Below are 20,061 nucleotides of genomic sequence, written 5' to 3' on the forward strand. Positions count from 1 at the left end.
ATCTTAATATCGTCGGTTTTATCGACGTAAATACGAAAATAAAAGATAAAAAAACTTTACATATCATTCTATATCGCAGTTCTCCATTATTGATATTAAAATTATTTTTTATTCTTTATTTTTATATTTTCATCCGAAATGAAACCACATGTTTCACTTTCGTTCGTCTAATTAGCCCAACTTAATCATATAAAACAGTGAGAAACAGATCAGCGCCGTCAATCTATCGTCAAACGGCTGCGCATCTCAGATTATAGATCACAGCCGTCGAGCGGGGAAAATAGAGCATAGCAAATGAGAGGATGGCAACGCCGACGATATCTCCGTCTCTTCTCCTGCTTCCTCTAAGCTCTGGTTCGGTCTAACTCCCCCACTGACCTCTTCTGCTCGCCCTCGACGAGATGGGTGGACGTGGAAGAGAAGGTTTGGAGGAGATCTGCTCAAAAGATATCGACTTTGGCAGGTTTCAGTTGCCGCGGAGGACGCTATTCCCCCGGAGATTATTCCCACCGCCGCCGAAGAAAGCGCTGCGTCCACCGTCGTCTCTGCTCTTCTCTTCGTCGCCTTTATTGGGCTCTTCATGCTCACCGTAGGGGTAATCTCCCTTGCCCAACTTCAGTCACCACCTGTTGCCTTGGTGACTGGAGTCAAAAGGCTGCTCTTTTACCTCTTTCTGGTGACCAATTGTAGTGGTTGGCTAGATTCTTGTTTGCGAGCTTTCTTTTCTTGTTTCTTGATTGTGATGCTTGAAAGATGGGATTTTGCTTGCTTAGACGATGACAAATTTTGATTTTTTTTTTGTTTTGTCGTAAATTGTTGGTTTTGCAATCGGAGCAGGTGATCTACTTGGCAGTGCAAGATTTTCTTCAGAAAAGAGAAAGAGATAAATTTGAGAAAGAGGAGGCGGAAAAGACGAAGAAGGGAGGAAAAAACGCAAAGGCCAAGGCGAGGACTGGGCCCAGAGGGTTTGGCCAGAAAATTGAAGAAGATGAAGAATAAACATGATATATGTGAGCGTTCTCCCTCATTCTTCTCTAATCTTTTTGCACTTAACTTGGATGCTTCAGTGATTTTTGATAACTTGAACCTTATTTTAGTTCTTTCTTTGTAGAAAATACCTTCGATATTCATAAATGTGGTGTGGCATTCGCTTTGGCATTGATGAATTACTTCTTACTGCATGTTTGAACCCTAAATTGCTGCATTTGGAAGTATGTTCTACAACATAGTAGCTGGTTATTGTTGGAATACAAGAAATCTATGAAACCTATGCCGGTCAATTCTGAGTGAAGCTCGAAGTTGAATCTTTTGTGTTAAGTGGAAATAAGTACTCATTTTGATTCCTGAGAGTATAAACTTAAATGTGAAGCAATCTCATGGATTCATTTTCTGCTAGAACCATAATTATAAACGGAGGACAAGGAAGAACAAACATTGTACACATGTAAAAGAAAACAGAGTTTTGTGGAGAGAAACCTATTTTGCAAAACCAGTAATGGCTATTTTTAGCTGAGGTTTTGACCTTCTTCGTGACAAGTACTAAGGGCTTTCTCCATTGTTGAACTTTTAGCATCTTCTGATCACTTATTTGATTCCATAAAGAACAAAAAGATACTTTGATTGAAAGTTTTGGTCTAAACATCCTTCACATCTTGCTAGCAAGAACCATTGTATGTACATGCTTCATGCTACTACAAATTTATGAAGATGATTGTCTCAATTTTTCTATTGATTTGCAAGAACTGCCTGACCAAGAAAACACATCGATCGACATCTTGACTTCTGTAATTGAATTATTTACATGACATCACACATGCTCCGTCGATGCACTGATACTAATATTTGGTATTCAGTGCTGCAATATCTGAGCTGACTTCTTTATCAGAAGATAGGACACTTAACTGCTAAACTCCTTTCCTCTTTTAATGTTATTATCAACTTTTTTGGACATCTAACATTACTTCTCTATTAGGTTAATCCAAGAACTGAATAATTCTCGGTCTTTGCAGGTGATTTAGTTTGTATTTGTGGGAAGTTACAACCGGAAATCAAGAAATTATGATGAATGGTGAGTGCCCAAAGCTGCTGAATATTTCTCCAACAAGCCACTCAGCATCTGAGAGAACTGACAACATATTTATCTTCTCCACCAGGTATCTGTAGATCATCCTTTGCATGAGATGCCATGGCACCATGGGATTTGCCTCTTCTTATCATTCCAGCAAAATTCTTTACACTGTTCCTTGTCCTCTAGTTTTGTTGATCTTTCTCTCTTCCTGCAGGCATCTTCTAGTCACATTGTGATTAATGATTTTGTAGTTGTTTTGCCATCATTATCTGTATCCATATACAGCTTCAGTTTTATCCATAATTTCCTTCGAAATTCTAAAGATCTGTAGTGCTTGGCAATGAAATTTCTTCTAGATTCTAATCCCCATTGTATGTGATGTGAAAGGATATGTATCTGTTTATTTAAGTGAATGCTTTCTAAATTTGAAGTGTCTGACTTCTGAAATGAAAGGATATGTATTAATTAATTAATCAAATGATTAATAGGAAGTATGTTCATTCATGTTAAGATTACTCATTCGCGGTTCATATAACTACACAACTCCAAACACAATAAATATTTCCAAATGCAAAAACAACTTAAGTGAATATTTGAGCATTTTTATACGATCCCATAAAACTGGATCTATCAAGTCCCAATTGCAAAAGGAAATTTTATTTATTACAATTCTAAAAATATTTTAAGCTAAGTTTCTGAAAAGAAAAGAAAAATAAATTGAACATTTATCTAATTGTAATATATATATATATATATATATATATATATATATATAAATTTTAGATTTTTTAAATAATAAAAATAATTTTACTTCAACTTAATTGAGCGGATTCTCGGAAGCTCCTAGTTTTGAGAAGTGTTTGTAGAGCATGCTAACTTTCAAAAAAAATTTGTACAATATCCTTTTTATATGAAAAATTATTTTATCATCGTCTTTGTCCTACCTTCTCTTCCCTCCACCAAGGATACCGATAGGGTGAGGGATTGCGAGCTGACATAAATCCTTAGTCAGGCGTCTATCTTGCTTGTGGCTAACGATCGCTAGCAACGAGGGCAAAGCATAACGATCAGGGATACAATCATCCGTTATGATATATAAATTAAAAAAAAAAAAGGCTAAGAGAATTTTTGAAAGTTACAAAAAAAATTATGAAAACTAGGGACTTTTTTTATATATAATTAAACTATGGTTTTATTTTTTTTATTGAATTTGCGCAACTTAATTACAAATTATAGAATTTCAATAAAATCCGGGAAAAAAATTTGACAGCTGTCAAGAATGGGATTCGAACCCATGCCCTTTCGGACCAAGTACCTGAAACTGACGCCTTAGACCAACTCGGCCATCTTGACATATGTTACTTTGTCTATAATAAAAATTTGACAGTTGTCAATAATGGATATGTATCTGTTTATTTAAGTGAATGCTTTCTAAATTTGAAGTGTCTGACTTCTGAAATGAAAGGATATGTATTAATTAATTAATCAAATGATTAATAGGAAGTATGTTCATTCATGTTAAGATTACTCATTCGCGGTTCATATAACTACACAACTCCAAACACAATAAATATTTCCAAATGCAAAAACAACTTAATTGAATATTTGAGCATTTTTATACAATCCCATAAAACTGGATCTATCAAGTCCCAATTGCAAAAGGAAATTTTATTCATTACAATTCCAAAAATATTTTAAGTTAAGTGTCTGAAAAGAAAAGAAAAATAAATTGAACATTTATCTAATTGTAATATATATATATATATTAAAAAATTTAGATTTTTAAATAATAAAAATAAATTTACTTCAACTTAATTGAGCGGATTCTCGGAAAGCTCCTAGTTTTGAGAAGTTTTTGTAGAGTATGCTAACTTTCAAAAAAAATTGTACAATATCCTTTTTATATGAAAATTATTTTATCCTTGTCTTCATCGGATCTACTGATAGGGTGAGCGATTACGAGCTGACATAAGTCCTTAGTCATGCGTCTACCTTGCTTGTGGCTAACGATGAGACTATTATCGCTAGCAGCGAGGGCAAAGCATAACGACTAGGGATAAAATCATCAGTTATGATATATAAATAAAAAAAAGCTAAGAAAGTTACAAAAAATTTATGAAAACTAGGGACTTTTTTTTTAGAATTAAACTATGGTTTTATTTTTTTATTGAATTTGCGCAACTTAATTACAAACTATAGAATTTCAATAAAATCCGGAAAAAAAATTTGACAGCGGTCAAGAATGGGATAAAATCATCGGTTATGATATATAAATAAAAAAAAAGGCTAAGAGAATTTTTGAAAGTTACAAAAAAATAATGAAAACTAGGGACTTTTTTTTTAGAATTAAACTATGGTTTTATTTTTTTATTGAATTTGCGCAACTTAATTACAAATTATAGAATTTCTATAAAATCCGGGAAAAAAAATTGACAGCTGTCAAGAATGGGATTCGAACCCATGCCCTTTCGGACCAGTACCTGAAACTGGCGCCTTAGACCAACTCGGCCATCTTGACATGTGTCACTTTGTCCATGATAAATTGTGATATAATATAATTAAGGAAATAAGGTTATCGGGTGGTTTTCTTAACGTCAAACGAGGATCGAATAAGATTGTTGTTGGACGTTAAAGCTGACTATTCGGTTAGTTTGGATCCGATATTATGGTTCCCACGGCGGGACCCACTGGTAATGCCCGTCTGTCGCAGCAGGGCTGAAGTTAAGATCCGATCCGCTTCGGAGTTGGATTCGACATGCGTTTTCAGGTTCCGATCCGTTTAGAGTCCTATTATATCCCCAGCGTCACCTGTCACCAAATAGCTTAGGTGGCTCCGCGGAGCAGCCCAACGTGCAGGGCCGTGGTTCGCCTTCGCCTCTCGCTCTCCTCGTGACGCTCCTCGTCTTCCAAGCCAAATCGCTCCCCCGGTATTACTTTTGTTTCTGTCTCTTCACCTCTAAGATTAAAGGTCTCCTATCGCTATCTAGGGTAAGTCTTTCCTCGCGTTTTTTGATTTCAGATTGTTGTTCTCGCATCTTCTCGATACTTCTAGGGTTTCTGCTGCAAAGCTTTAGGGATCTTGGAATCCTAGATCTGTCTACCTCGATGTTGTCCCTTTAACCATTCCTTGGATCGATAAATCTTTGGGAATCCGGATCTAGGATTTTGTAGATGTCAAATTTCGTCAGAAAATTCCAATCTTGGAAAGACCTAGTGTGTTTCGTCCCTGTCGTGAATGTGTTCTCCTCTATTACGGACGGTTCGACCTCGCATATCGATTCTCGCTGATGCAGTTGCGTTTTCTTGATTATTTGAAGGGCAAGAGGTCGTTTTGAGGTGATCATTAGCCACTGCAATCATGAGTTATTTTTTCCGGGGGAGTCGGGCGGACATCGAAAGCGGCTTGCCTGGATTTATACCGGATAGGCGACCGGTGGTATTGTTCTTGAATTATCTGTTTGAAGTGCATTCTTCTTTTAATTATGGTTTTTTTGCTTATTGACTATTTGTTGTGTTTTGGTCATAGCGAATGCATGCGGGAGTTCGTCCTGTTAATAACAATTCGATGGCTTTTCTCGTAACCGGTATGTCTCGAATTGTTTGATGATGGGGCTTTCCTGTTCTTCTATCTGGTTTCAGATACGTGGCTCCTAATTTCATGTGCATGATTAATATTGCAGTCCTTGTGCTGTTCATGATATTGAATTCACATCAGATGTCACCCAACTTTCTGGTAATTCCTAATGGCGGGATTCTTTATATGTGTATCTTCATTTCTTAGTTAGTATCTTTTCAGAATCTGAGGGCTTCCCTCTGTGGGTATGTTGTGTTTGTAGCTTTGGCTTGTTTTGGGAGTGTTTCTGATGGCCACCAGCCTTAGGATGTATGCAACTTGCCAACAACTTCAGGCCCAAGCCCAAGCTCATGCTGCGGCTGCAAGTGGCTTCCTTGGTGGCACGGAGCTGCGGTTGCATGTTCCACCATCCATAGCCTTTGCCACGAGAGGACGCTTACAAAGCCTCAGGCTCCAACTTGCTCTTCTTGACCGGGAATTCGATGATTTAGGTACAAACTTCTAAAATATTTTATTTTCCCCGGCATCATTGCCTGCATTGACAATGATGAAGCTTTATGACTTTGCTTGATCTTAGCTCTCCCATTTTCCTTGTTCTTCATTTTCGTTATTCCACTTTCTCTTTTGCCTATGGTAAATCTTGCTACTCAGCTTCTTTCGTTTACTATTTTTCAGATTATGATGCTTTAAGAGCACTGGATTCTGATAATCCTCCTGATGCTCCTTCGATGACCGAGGAAGAGATCAATTCGCTACCTGTACACAAATACAAGCTTCAATCCTCCAATCGGCAAAGGCAAGATCCAATTCTTTACCTGTACATAGGCTTTGTTTTTTCAAAGTTTTCATTTTTTAATATCTTTCGGTTACAACAAATTATCCTCTTTTTAATTGAAGAGATTTGATTGTGCTTGGGCAGTGGTGGATCAGTTCTGCAACATGCATCGTCTTCTTCAATATCTGCAACTGAGGTAGTCCTTTACAATCCCTTTGTTTTTTTCTTTATCCTTGAAAATGCTGTGCTATTATCTCTTGCATTATGGAATATTCAGGGGTTTATTGTTTTTGCTTGTTCTTAATTTTTCAACCTGGCCCTTCAGTTAGATAATATGAATTACGAATTAAACATGGAGTATCTACAAAGTTTAGTATTTAATTTAATATATTCCTTGAAACTTACTATTGGATATGTCACTAAGTTGTTTTGTTTTCTGTTAGTTATCCTGCCAGAAAATAATTGTGTTATTTATTACACTGTTTTTCTCGGTATACTATCCATCATAGAAAATTTGGACTTGTCCTTTTCTTGAGTGTTTCTATGGATAATTAGCACACTGTTGAACTATTTTTGGATTGGAAAGGGAAAATCTTCATTTAGGTGGTTATTTTCTTCTTTGGTTTAGATAATCACATGCTTTTGTTATGTAAGTTGTGTTTCTCTTTGTCTTGTAATGAAAGCTTGAATTATACAAAATATAACTTTGTGGATTTTATTTGATTGGAGTTGATATGTTGTTAGTATCCACTGGAGCCATGTGCTGGTTCTGGAGTTCTGGCCAATCCAAAATTTCTATCACCCATAAAGGTTTCTTTAGGTTGGAGCATTGTACTGAAAGCTTGAATTGTACAAAATTTCTATTAGCCAACTGAACTACTTATTGCATGAAATTTAGCAGAGATGGAAGAGAGATGATGTGGCTTAAAAAGTATCTCTAGTTATTGGACATGTGACTAATGATAAATAGCAAGGGACTCAGACATCAAAATTATTCAATGATTATAAGAAATATCTGGATTCATGGTGAAATTTGAGAGTTCAATCTACTCTGTAATTTATTATGTTTTTCTTGATAAAATAGGACATTTTAAATCGGCATCATGTGTGGCTTTTCCATGTTCGAGGTTCTTCGGAACTATCTTGTTGCTCACCGGTATTGAATTACATCTTTTTCTTTTGCCATGCAGTAGAAATTTTTGGTGAATAATTAATGCAACTCATTAAACATTTCCTTTATGCATCACTTTGGTGAATAATTAATGCAACTCATTAAACAAATTCTGAAAGCATAAGCAGGCATAGATTAAAACGAGTATATACTGTGACGGAAGAGGATTATGCTGCTGCCGAAAAACTGAAACCTGAAGTGCCATTTGCTTACATTTTGAAATGTTAAAGCATTCAGGGACTCCTTCTGGCAATCAGCTCATTTTATCAGGAAGTACTTTGCTTCATTCTTATTTGTTTGTGTCTTGAGTTTTAGAACTTCATCCACTTGGCTCTGAATTGAATCTCTTTCTTCAACTGTTGACTATTTCCACTCTCACAAAAAACATCCATCTGACAAATTGAAACAAACCTCTGGAGCATTTACAGAAGGATATTTACAGCATGTCATTTTTCCATGGCAACGGCTTGAATAATTTGTCATTAAGTTTTCCTCCATCTCCAGATATATATCCTCTTTGGCTATTAAGATGTTTCATTCTTGTCTTTGTTGGTTGTGTATTCTTTGATGTCAACAGATGGTGTTTGAGAATGTCCAAGTATCATTACTTTGACCAACAAACTAAAGTCAAATCCCAAGTTTTAGGTATATATGTATGTCACCTGAGTTCCAAAATGTGAAAAATATCAACTAGTTGATTAGTAAATAATACAGTGAATGCAGATCACTAATCTGAGGTATAATACACTTCTGTCCTCCATATTAGGATCCGAATGCCTTTTATCAATCACTGTATTTCCCAAAAGGTTCATATATGTTCTGTTGACAGATTATGTTGTCTATAATCAAAGAATTTATGATTATTTGACAAAGTTGAAAAGGTGTGAAGGCTATTAGTTTCAATTTTACAGCATAATGTTTCTCCTTGGTGGTACTTCTTTCCCTGCTGATTCTTTTAATTGATAGTTGGCTTGGTGTTTAAAGATTAACATTGAAACTTCTTTTGCCTTTTGGTGATGTTTCAACTTTCTTTGATCAGAGAAATTGTGTTGCTTATCTAAATTACGCTTTCCTCTATTTTCATTTGGTCTGATTTTAAACTTTCTTCCACCTACTTACTGAGATAGAAAAATTTAACAATTGTCTAGCAGAAAAGGCAGGAAGGTACTAAACTAGATGGAAACTTGAAGACTCCAGAAGATGAACTGACATGCAGTGTTTGCTTGGAGCAAGTCAATGTAGGAGAATTAGTAAGAAGCTTACCATGCTTACATCAGGTATCAACTTCTTGTAACATGCTAGATTTAATATGTCTAAGTGATATATCAAGTAGGAAGTTGTACTTACCCTTTGGTCCATCTAAGTTTTTGTTTAAAATGGGTGAACTTTTTGTTGATTGCTCTATAGAAGGGAAACTTATGTCTGCAACAATTTCTTAATCCTCCATGCTTTTCTACACTTAATTGAGAGTTGACATAGTCACCGGTGTATATTTTAGAATATATATTGGATTCTGATCCTCAATGTTCCATGTCAAGCTCTGATGAGCTTAATCAAGCAATCATTTGTCCCCTCTCATGAGTTTTCAATGGTTTATACATCAATGCAATATCTTGAACCTAGCAACATAAATCATCAAATCTATGTGCTCTTGTTTGCTTTACCTGTTCACAATTTTATGTATTTGTCACTGTACCGATCAGGAGTCGGACAAGGTACCTTTTTTATTGGTGTACCAACGCTTGATACACCGAGTCTGAAAAAACTTTAAAATGGCTGAAAATTTGAAAAAATAGAAATTGTCCGGTATGGAGGCTATCATATGACTTAGGCAACTGTTAGCCTCCTAGATTTACTCTCTGACGTTGTTTCATCAAAGTTCCATTGTTGATGAAATTGGTTGATATAGCTATGTGGATTAGTACCTTTTTTGAATCTTCTTAATTATTGAACTTCTTGCAGTTTCATGCAAACTGTATCGACCCCTGGTTGCGTCAGCAAGGTACATGTCCTGTCTGCAAACATAGGGTGAATTCTGGATGGCATGCACACAGTGATGGCGAAATGGACATGGTTTAACTGGTTCTATTTATTACTGGGAGATCTGAACACAAGGCATGCATGGTTGCTGCTGGATCAATGGTGCATGTTGCTTAATGTCCGAAAGGATTTGATGTGGATACGATTAACTCTATGTACAGTATTAGTTCACTACTTGTTAAACTATAAAGTAGCTTGTATTAACCCTATTATCGAATTTTTGTGTGAATTTTAAGATTGAGCAAAAGTCTTGGAGGTGCAGCAAATCAAGCTTCTTGTTCAGGCAATCTTCATTTTGTTGGCATCAGATTCCTTTTGAATTTGATAAGCAGGATGAAACCTGCCATATTTCTTGGATTGAGATCATATGTTTTGTTTCATATTTCGAGTATATTGATCGTTAATTGCAGTGATAAATCATCTGAAATAAAAAGGAAATATACTACCGCATTAATTTTAACAAAAATTAATGTAATGATCCTATGCAAATTCTCCTTAAAAAAAAAACCTTAGGTTTTTATTTTCTTTTCCTTAAAAGAGTGTCCTTTTTTTATTTATTGAGTTCTTTATTTTTTAGAAGATGATATTATTTTTAGTTATCGTCCCATTTGCTGGTTGTTATCGCTTGTCGCTTCTGTCTTGTTGTGAAGTGCACCTCTTTTTGACGTTCATATTATTGCTTTTGAGATATTACTATCATCATATGGTTTTTCATTGAAACGAAGAAGATGGTCACAATGAGACTTTCCCTCCCTCTTTCATCGAATGGTTCGTCACACTATGCATCGCTTGGACCTAAGGACGAGGGATAGAAGTGGGGCATAAGTGAGCGAGGGCACATTCCTTTAGCATGAGGTGACCAAAATCCTTGAGATGATAAGATCTTAATAGCACATTAGTAGTAATGAATGAGGGCAAGAACAGTGGGATAGAGGTGGACGATACCAAGAAACATATTGCACATATTGTATGACGAGACAAAGATAATCACGACACAACGGAGTAAAGAGAATGAGGTAAGAGCGACGAGACGAAGGTGAGCGAGAGGGACATATTGCATGCACACTATATGATAAGGCAAAGCCAATCACAACACAATGGGAGTGTTGAATGATACCGTTAATCTAATATTTTATAATATAAACGGTACTTTAATCTAATAAACCAAAAAATGATGCTTTTCGAATTTACCTAACGTTCCTACCAGAAAAAAATAATAAAAAAAAAGCGTGTTAGTGCCAACTTTAATAAAGAGAGAGAGAGAGGAAAGTCTCTGTCATCTTTTTCCCTGCACAGCAAATGGTAGGCCGTGGAATCACCGCCACAGCCACTACTGTTACGTGATCCACTTCAGTTCCTGCCTCGTCATTCCACAACATGAGATGCGTCCCACCGTCCTACCATGCCAGCTAGGCTGTCCCACGTGGACCGATGGGGCCGCCCCATCGTCGCGGCATCCGACAGCCACGAGGGCGACCCCGTGACGCCGGTCAGATCGGGATCGGCGGGCGGGTCCCGATCCGACTCGGACCGCTGTGCCCCAATCGCGATGGTGACTCAGTGCAGTCTGTTCCACGAAAGATATCGTTCGAACCGAGCAAGCAAACGGCGTCCGGATTGCCCGCCAAGAGATGACTCGAATGACGGATCGGGTGACGGGGGGATCCAACCCAAACACGAGTCTAACATGCATGGCATCACGTGCTCAGTCTCCTCGCCTAGATGGACGGATCGACGGCGGCAACGTGATGCCGGGACCCGATGAAACTGGTCAACGGTCAACTCACTCGACAACCATATGGGGAGCGGAGGAGAAGATGCCATGGAGCCAAGCAATTTATGTATCCGAGTGTGATCCGTACACAGTCATCACATGGAGAACGAGCATCGCGGCATGCAAAAATAACATCTTTGATGCTCATCTCTTCCTTCCTTAGCGATGAAGAGATGTTAGATATTAGATCAGTGATGACATAGTATACTAATAAAAGACAGGGAAAGAGCACTTATTTGCCTCAAAGATCTTTGGAGAATCCAAAGTCGAGACGAAAAAGATCCACTTCCTACATCGTCTTCTTCCAAGTCGGATCAAAGCCATTGGGAGGAGAAGAGATTCGGAAAGAAAGAATGGAAGGGGCATCACGTTGCATGATTCCTTCTTATCCCTCCTCACCGAGTAGCGGAATTCCCACACTGTACTTAGATAATGCGAACAGTTCCACGGGTGTACGTTGAAGTGACGTAGCCCATTAAATGCATGAAGTAAACAAATACCATGCACAGACATCGATAACTCATCATGTCAGTCGACGCCACCACCCACAACTCGCCCGTTGTTGCGGTCTCTCTGTCACCATGAAATTTTTGCATGTCAATCCATCGATGATGCACGAAGAAGATGATGCTGCATACGTTGCAGAGCACCCAAGCATGATATGGCTTCCCAGATGGACGCTAATACAGTGGCCTCGGTAGAACACAGTTCCTCTCTCTCTCTCACACACACACACACACACACAACTTTCCTTGGCTTACTTGGGCCTACAGCTCGTAGATCTATCATCTGCAACCCTAATGGAGGTTCAAAACCTCTACAAGAACACAGAGACAGAGAAAAAAAAGGCATACGGTATACACACAACAAAAAGAATGAATCTAATACTCTATATGTCGGTGTTGAGAGAAAGATCACAGGTGTCGAAGGGTAGATATATCCTTCTTCTTCTTCTTCTACCGTGTCAAGGGTAGTCTCGCCAGCAAATGAGCATGGTGACGCAACGGCGCATGATGTAGAACCTGGCTCGCTGCTCCTTCACGAGGCTGGCGCAACGGCTCGAGAAGGACCTCGGCGGCTTCCTCCGCCCTTCCTTCGTGCCGGATGACCCTTTGAGGAAGTGCCCTCCGCCCTCAGTGGCCGCCACCTCTCTTCTGCTCCCGCTGCAGCTATTCCTGCTTTCTTTCTTTGAGAGCTTCCACTTCTCATCCGTGTAGATCTCCATCCCCCTCCCCCCCTCGCTGTTCCACTGCACCAGATCTAGGTATCTCCTCTCTCCTGTCCCACCTGAAGAGTGAACTCAGCTATGCTCGTCTCTCGGAGAGAAGGAAGAGGAGAAGAAGGCAGGGGTTGAGTTTATCTATGGTTTGCTCAATGATGGTGTGATGAAGGGATCAGTAAGTAGGGTTCGGATATATAGATGGGGAAGAGAATATGGTGAAAGAGAACCGAGATTGGTGGTGTGCAGTGGGTATCACCACCTGGAAATCCTGCCACCTCTCTCTCTCTCTCTCTCTCTCTGCAATTGCTTAACTCTGAGACATCTTTCTCATTGTTGTAATTAAGAATGCTGAGATCCCGAGACCAACGTGAGGGCTCAAAGAATCACTGAGATGTGACTTGGCCGCATGCATCCAACTCGGCTTTGCCTTAGACAAAACAGAGAAGGAAACAAAGAACAAGCTGAGGGACTTGAGGCCTGGAAGTAATTGAACTTCTCCTCTTCCATACCAACTGCTAATTGCATGATCATTACATCTATGAAGAATCAGACATATATTAGAACATTTCTTGAGGGAGAGGTACATCATTTCTCTCTCTCTCTCTCTCTCTCATGGGCCATTTTACATGTAGAGTTTGATCAACTGAGACTTATCTCATCAAACAGGTTTGGGACTGAACTTGTCATCCATTATTGTCACTCCTGCTCGTGAAAGCACAGTGTAGCCGTATCAGTAGCAGTGGTAAATAGTGTTTTTGGCGTACAGATCTGTGTACAAACTGACTGTTTCCCATAGTAAATGGCCAAAAGCAAGCTCAGACATCCAGTACCAACCAGCTGCTGCTCTCTTCACACTTCCTTAACTATGCTTCAATGGAGTGCTTCTTCTCCCTTCACTCTCCTGAGCTGATATGGTAAAGCTCACACTCCCACTTCACTGAAATGGTGTTCCAAGGTCTCACTTCTATTGCTGCAGCAGCAAAACAAGTAGCTGCTCAGACATCCAGTACCAACCAGCTGATGCTCTCTTCCCACTTCCTTAACTATGCTTCAATGGATTGCTTCTTCTCCCTTCACTCTCCTGAGCTGATATGGTAAAGCTCACACTCCCACTTCAGTGAAATGGTGTTCCAAGGTCTCACATCTATTGCTGCAGCAGCAAAACAAGTAGCTGCACACCAAACCTGTCATCAGAATGAAAAGAAATTGTACTGATGATTAGGTGGGAAATATTTTCATGACTTCCAAGGACAAATGTTTAGCTGTTTACTGGCACTTCCTGATTTCTTTGCAGCATAATCCTCTCCTAATCACACACACACACACACACACACACATATAAAGAATTTTGGCTTCAGTTTTAGAGAAGTACATCTACAATTCTTATGATTTTAAAGAGTATCTAGAAACATATACCAACTTTTTTTAAGCCTTAACCAAAACAAATACCTGATTTCTATTATTTCCTTACCCACCATTAGTAACTATTTGATTTAGTTTCACATCGAAAATAAATTAAGATGTAGATTGATCTATAAAGATTTGATGAATATATTATTATTAACTTATGCTTAAATATTTTAGACTAGTGATTAAGACTCAATAAAATTAATAAATCAATTACCTCATCAAACCCATTAAGCATTAATGTCTCCCTACTATATACATATACATCATGAATACTGTTTATTAGCATGTTAGGAAAAAGTTTGTGTGTGAAAGTTAACTAAGAATTAGCAGATAAAAAACAGTTCTTCCAATAAGCTTTTAGGTTACATTCTTCCTTTGGGCTTCATCTCTGTACTGTTCATCGTTCCAATAACCAATTTGAAGTACTTGGCAACAATTCGAGCACAAAGACTCTTTCCAGATTCCAAAAGAGAGCATGCTGATGGTTTGATCCTGCTCAGAAAAATGTGTTGCCAGGTAAAGCTTTTGATCACATCATCTTTATCATGCACTCAACTTTTAATATACTGGAAATTTTCTGCATTAGAAAGTTCCATATGCACATGTTGACATGTCAATGGGTGTCTTCTCTGCATCTCATTCAACACCACTTTGAAGGACATGCAAGTAAACATATGATATGATGAACAAATGTTGCATTTGCTTTAAACCATCAATTTCTACTGTGTCATGCAGAAATTAGGTTTGTCCTGCAGCTATACTATACATATCCATACCTTTTTCAATTAAAATAAAAAAATCATCATTTACTACTCCATAGCAATAATAGCAAAGACATAAGTTTCAATTATTTGGTGTATGATATATGTATCTTTTGTTACCATTAAGATCCATAAAAAAATCATATGCTTAACTAAATTAAGGGTATTTATAATTTATATTAAAATCTATTTTAATCTTTCTTTTTCTCTTCTCATATCATTAATAGAAATCATATCATCTCTTCTAACTACTACTAAACAAGGAAAACAAATATAGTATTTTTCTATAAACCAAATGGGACTCTTTTATTATTTTCTTTGCTTACGTCTATTTGAGTGTGAGAAGGATCAATATTTATTTATTTCTTGACCTTTGGTCACAACGCTTATGTTGTAATCTAAAAAGAAAAAGAAAAATAATATTAGAATTATGTCATCATCACAATAAAGATTACAAGAATGAAAGGAACTCGATCGGTATCACTATTTGGTATCAACGGATTGGAGTCCTAATCTCTGTTCTTCTGATGTCTGCTGCCTTAATAATTGATGACCAATAGTAGCCAATGGATGTCTGGAGTCACCTCTACGAGTTCCTTGGCTGATACGCGACTCCAAGTATTATGTGAACGAGATGTCAAGGTTGATAGAGCTCGAGAACATCTTATAATTGCACAGCAACAATGGCAAGTGCAGGCAGCGACAGATAGGTCACTTTCTGAATTATTGGTTGGGTCCAAATGCCTATATGGGTATATAGAAGTCATTATATGTATTAGCCAAATACTTAGCCATCATTCTTCTGTGTGATACAACACCAACAGTTGGGCAAAGTATAGAAAGCCACATATTGTATTCTCCCTTCGGAATATGCATTATTGCATATGCATCATTTGATGATGGTTGGGTGCAGTGCACTCCAAGCCACCTGAAATGAAAAGTAGGACATTTGCAGTGGTCGATTAGGGGATTGCATGAACTGTTGCTTGAATGTGGTTTTTGTAGAGAAATTTGTGATTCTTTTCTCACCTCCATTTGTATTTTATATCTCTTTTTCTACGAAAGTCTATGTTAGAGGTTTGTCCGACGAGACATATCTCATCATTAATATTGTAATCACTGATTTAAGGAGGGAATAATATGATCTTTATATACTGTCTGTCATATAGCATATTCTGTAAGCTTTCTATCATTTCTAATAATTGATGTAGCATGTCCAATAAGCACTGAATGAATAAGAACAGTCACACATAGCTTTGGTACAGATCTGTTCTTCTCAGCCTAGTAAAATAATACCCAGCTGCTGCACTTGGAAAAGAATACCCACCTGTTTCACATATTTCAGCATCCCCTCACCATCTGATAACATAATGAACTTGATTCGATGGTGCATCCTCGTCCCCCCACCTGCACTCGTCGTCTTCGGCTGTGTGTTGCTCATTTGCTTAAGAGAAGATGCGACCAGTATAATGCTTCCCCACAGTCGATGGATGCCAGTGCACTACACCTGGAGTGCACAAAAGAAAACCTCTTGTTTGTATGTAGGTGGCGATTGAAGAAAGTATGTATGTGCAGGCTCAGGTTGAAGTCCTCTCTGCAGCAACGCTGAGATTCTTGCTTGCTCAAGTACTAGCTACTTTTGACATCTTATGATTGGAGCTATTAGAGGTGAATTATTTTGATGGACCCATCTGGTGCAGAAGCTGCTGCTGGAGTCCAGCTAGCTAGCATTGCCCACTGAAGAACTTGTAGGGCACCCACTGTAGCACACTGGATGTGGAGTCTCAAGGTAAGAGATGATGAGCAATGGTTAGCTACCACTACATTTCATTCACTGCCAGCCCGGCAGATTCTTCATTGAGGAGAGTTCATCAGCCATCAAACCCTCATCAACCATTATTATGGTGATCACAGGATTCAGATAAGCCACAGATGGGGCCATATCACAGAAGGTGACTGTCACCTACAACTCATCAGTGTTCTCATGGCTGCCAAAAATACACTTGCTTTGGACTTATCAACATGTATCCTTAATTATCCTGCCACTGTCATCACACGAGTCAATCTTATCAATGATTTGGTCTCCATGTCTCACAAAAGTATTACCAGCATCATTCATCTGGAAAATTTACACATCCTATTTAAGTGAAGTAAAGATGAACACATAAAAGATTCAAATTCATCTGTAATTGTTGAGATAGAATAGATAAATGTTGTTTAAGTACTTAAGCCACAGAGGAGAATAGAAATAAGTTTTGAGAGTTTTAAATAAGTTAAAGTCTAGAAAAAAAATTATAATTAAAAAATATAAGAAAAACTTTGAAATTGAGTCAAAATTCAAGAAAAATATTTTATCTAATCTTACTTCTTCTGGAAACTAAAAAGACAACACATATTTTCTAAAGCAAAAAAAAAAAAAAAAAAACCATTAGATATAATCTCTATATTGACAAAAAATCACATACAATCTCATGATCAAAATGAGACAAAATATGCCAACATGGTTACATAATGCAGCTTCTTCTTTCAAGAATATAATCGATCAATGTTTTGCAAAGCTTTGCACTGAAGAAAACCTAATGATCTAAATGAACACGATTTGTTCACGATTAAATGCAATCTAAATATCTTCCTCTACTCCAACCACTCTTCCGACTCATCTTCCTTCCACACAGACACCACCTCCCCCAGGTACGAGCATATCAATCATCAATCTGCCGTCCCATCTCCACCGTCAAACTTCATCCGGACGGTCCACGCTTCGTCCGAAGAGGGACACTCCCGTAAATAAGCTCACGTCTAGGGGTGCAATTCCAGCCTGAGATCCGTCAGCGGTCGGTATCTAGAAGCTACAGATCATCCAATCAGCACGTGACAGCTGGACAGCCAGAAGCCACCAAGCAATTTCCACGTCCCTTTCGCTCAATAATTAACCAAAAATAAATTACCTTAAGCTGCTAATTGCGGCTTTGAAGGGGACGGGTCGCCTATTTAAACCGGCGCAGCCCGACCATCCTCCTTCCCCCTTCGCCTCCCATCTCCGTTGCTCTGTTTCATTGAGGAGAAGTTCCCATCGCCCAGCGATCGGTTCCTCCTCTTTGTTCCGGTAAGCTTCACTTCCATGACTCGGGAAACGAGGTCGGTCGGAAGACCGTACTCTCTCTCTCTCGCTCTCTAGTCGTTCTTACAGAAACGGCAAAGAACTTTGGATCAGATACGGTGAAGTAGATTGTGGTGTTTGGAATACCAACAGCTCCTTTTGGTGATCATTCGAACTGTTGATGACTCTGGTCTTATGTATCTGAAGCTTCTAATAGAGATCAAGATGGAGTACGAGGACCGGTGCCGGCAATCTCAGAGGGGTAAATATGATTGCCTCCTCTTCGGTAAGCGTTTGATTTGGCCGTTCACTTTGCGTTTCTGATCTTGGATCGGTTCTTCATCCTCCGCTGTTTTCCTACGTGCAGATCTTGATGACACCCTCTACCCGTTGAGTTCCGGAATCGCAATCCAGTGCCGAAACAACATTGGAGGTACGGCAGCTGTCTCTTTTAGTTCATGGCTGCTTGCCTCTGTTGTTCTGACAGGAAGATTTCCTTCGATTTGCAGATTATTTGGTCGAGAAGCTTGGGATCGAGGAGAACAAGGTATCGGCCTTGTGTAATCTTCTGTACAAGAACTACGGCACGACGATGGCTGGCTTAAAGGTACGTTGCTCGTGTTTCATCTACGTCTTATTGTTCTTGTCGTAGTCATGCCAACCGGTCTACTTGTTTCGCAGGCCATTGGCTACGACTTCGACTATGACGATTACCACAGGTTTCGACTCTAAAACTTGCTGCGATTTCTGTGTATCATGTTTCGTTCTGATAGTTTGTGGTTTACCAGCTTCGTTCATGGAAGATTACCGCACGAGAATCTGAAGCCAGACCCTGTTCTCCGGCAACTCTTGCTGAGCCTTCCCATTCGCAAAGTCGTAAGTTCTTCCGGTGTTCTACAAAAGCTTCCTCCGTCTCTCTGTCTCTCCAATTCATGGATCTTTCCGGCTGCGATCCAGGTGTTCACGAACGCCGACGAGGTCCATGCCGCGAAGGTGCTGAAGAAGCTGAGACTGGAAGACTGTTTCGAAGGAATCATATGCTTCGAGACTCTCAATCCACCATCCTCCTCCTCTGTGACAGAAACCTCGAGCCAGATCTTCGACATCGTCGAACACTTCGCTCGACCTGACACCGGAGGAATCGAACTGCCGAAGACTCCGATCCTCTGCAAGCCATCGCTCGAAGCCATGGAGTACGCCCTCAGGATCGCCAACATCGATCCCCAGAGAACCGTAAGACGCATCTACGTACGATCTCGTCGCTCCTTGAATTCTGTGGCTGATACGATACATTTGTTTACGATGCGTTGCAGGTTTTCTTTGATGACAGCGTGCGGAACGTTCAATCAGGGAAACGCATTGGGCTGCACACTGTGCTGGTAAATCTCTTACCGCCGAATGCTTCATCTCTACCGAGGCATGTGTTTCTCATGGCCTGCTGATTCATGGACGCAGGTGGGCACTGCGCACAAAGTCAAAGGCGCCGACTACGCTTTGGAAAGCATCCATAACATCAGGGAAGCACTGCCCGGGCTGTGGGAGGAGGCCGAGAAATCCGACGGCATTAGGTACTCCGGCAAGGTCGCAATGGAAACATCGGTCACTGCTTAGCTCCTCCCCGTCGAGTTCATCCATCCATCATCACGGTGACGAGGGGGAAAGGATTAATCTCCATAAACTGTTCCCATAATTTGTGGTTCGATTGTGTATGTCCAGAAATAAATGTTTTCCTGCAACACATTGTTGGCGTATTTGCTGTTCCTTTCATCGATTTCCATGAAATACCACCAAAAAAGAAGAATAAATAATGCTGGAGAATGGTGTTCGGCCATCAGAATCTCAAGTACAAATTTGCTCTCCATGAATTCAACCGCAACTCCAACAATTATCACCACTCCTTCGACAGTGGTACTCTCTCATTGGCTTGTCAAGGAGAAAGCAACAGGGAGAACTGAACTGCTCCGTTCTCCATCAGCTAATCAATAATTCCACTAAAAGTCATCATGGAATGATATGATATACACACACAGATCATCTGCTGGTGTGCAGGTCCCCATCAGTCCCCCAAGTCAGTGATCATATCTCACACTCTTTGGAGGCATCCATCACACTCTGTGAACACAGAAAACGACCCCTGAACAAGAGAGCCAAATACAACTGCATCTT

General features: G+C 39.3%; 2 protein-coding genes, 1 long non-coding RNA gene and 2 other non-coding genes across 10 annotated transcripts; 3 read left to right on the forward strand and 2 right to left on the reverse strand.

Annotated features, from left to right (window-relative positions):
- The first annotated feature begins 200 nt into the window (after positions 1 to 200).
- LOC108951213 (uncharacterized) lies at positions 201 to 2,494 on the forward strand. Its single transcript, XR_010500965.1, has 3 exons — positions 201 to 595; positions 838 to 1,010; positions 2,010 to 2,494. It is a non-coding gene; the product is annotated as an uncharacterized LOC108951213 (long non-coding RNA).
- An 845-nt stretch (positions 2,495 to 3,339) lies between these two features.
- TRNAL-CAG (transfer RNA leucine (anticodon CAG)) lies at positions 3,340 to 3,421 on the reverse strand. Its single transcript has one exon. It is a non-coding gene; the product is annotated as a tRNA-Leu (tRNA).
- Positions 3,422 to 4,505: 1,084 nt separating this feature from the next.
- Positions 4,506 to 4,586, reverse strand: TRNAL-CAG (transfer RNA leucine (anticodon CAG)). Its single transcript has one exon. It is a non-coding gene; the product is annotated as a tRNA-Leu (tRNA).
- Positions 4,587 to 4,887: 301 nt separating this feature from the next.
- Positions 4,888 to 9,994, forward strand: LOC135648280 (E3 ubiquitin-protein ligase SDIR1-like). Of its 4 annotated transcripts, none has more exons than XM_065165772.1 (9): positions 4,888 to 4,995; positions 5,386 to 5,504; positions 5,595 to 5,652; positions 5,749 to 5,801; positions 5,905 to 6,133; positions 6,318 to 6,438; positions 6,562 to 6,613; positions 8,737 to 8,865; positions 9,551 to 9,994. In XM_065165772.1, the coding sequence occupies exons 2-9, from the start codon at positions 5,427 to 5,429 to the stop codon at positions 9,665 to 9,667; spliced, it is 837 nt and encodes a 278-aa protein (XP_065021844.1). In that variant the 5' UTR covers positions 4,888 to 4,995; positions 5,386 to 5,426; the 3' UTR covers positions 9,668 to 9,994. The 4 variants fall into 4 exon arrangements, with proteins under 4 accessions (XP_065021844.1, XP_065021847.1, XP_065021845.1 ...); XM_065165775.1 differs by having other exon boundaries at positions 8,740 to 8,865; XM_065165773.1 differs by having other exon boundaries at positions 4,907 to 5,056.
- Positions 9,995 to 17,774: 7,780 nt separating this feature from the next.
- LOC103996897 (uncharacterized protein C24B11.05) lies at positions 17,775 to 19,633 on the forward strand. 3 transcript variants are annotated; one of them, XM_009417953.3, is made up of 9 exons: positions 17,775 to 17,901; positions 18,103 to 18,181; positions 18,263 to 18,328; positions 18,405 to 18,502; positions 18,577 to 18,614; positions 18,684 to 18,771; positions 18,853 to 19,128; positions 19,209 to 19,274; positions 19,351 to 19,633. In XM_009417953.3, exons 2-9 carry the CDS (start codon positions 18,121 to 18,123, stop codon positions 19,504 to 19,506), a joined length of 849 nt encoding a protein of 282 aa, XP_009416228.1. In that variant the 5' UTR covers positions 17,775 to 17,901; positions 18,103 to 18,120; the 3' UTR covers positions 19,507 to 19,633. The 3 variants fall into 3 exon arrangements, with proteins under 3 accessions (XP_009416228.1, XP_065024807.1, XP_009416227.2); XM_065168735.1 differs by having other exon boundaries at positions 18,977 to 19,128; XM_009417952.3 differs by having other exon boundaries at positions 18,853 to 19,274.
- The last annotated feature ends 428 nt before the right edge of the window (positions 19,634 to 20,061 follow it).

The sequence above is a fragment of the Musa acuminata genome, chromosome BXJ3-9 (genome assembly GCF_036884655.1).
Source record: "Musa acuminata AAA Group cultivar baxijiao chromosome BXJ3-9, Cavendish_Baxijiao_AAA, whole genome shotgun sequence".
In the NCBI taxonomy this organism is placed as follows: Eukaryota; Viridiplantae; Streptophyta; class Magnoliopsida; order Zingiberales; family Musaceae; genus Musa; species Musa acuminata.

Bases quoted from the DNA above. Each gene is read 5' to 3' on its own strand.
- LOC135648280 (XM_065165772.1), top strand. From the start codon at position 5,427: ATGAGTTATTTTTTCCGGGGGAGTCGGGCGGACATCGAAAGCGGCTTG. The intron at 5,505-5,594 runs GTATTGTTCTTG...TTTTGGTCATAG, and splicing joins TACCGGATAGGCGACCGGTG to CGAATGCATGCGGGAGTTCG. The intron at 5,802-5,904 runs GTAATTCCTAAT...TTGTGTTTGTAG, and splicing joins AGATGTCACCCAACTTTCTG to CTTTGGCTTGTTTTGGGAGT.
- LOC103996897 (XM_009417952.3), top strand. From the start codon at position 18,121: ATGGAGTACGAGGACCGGTGCCGGCAATCTCAGAGGGGTAAATATGAT. The intron at 18,329-18,404 runs GTACGGCAGCTG...TTCGATTTGCAG, and splicing joins GTGCCGAAACAACATTGGAG to ATTATTTGGTCGAGAAGCTT. The intron at 18,503-18,576 runs GTACGTTGCTCG...CTTGTTTCGCAG, and splicing joins CGACGATGGCTGGCTTAAAG to GCCATTGGCTACGACTTCGA.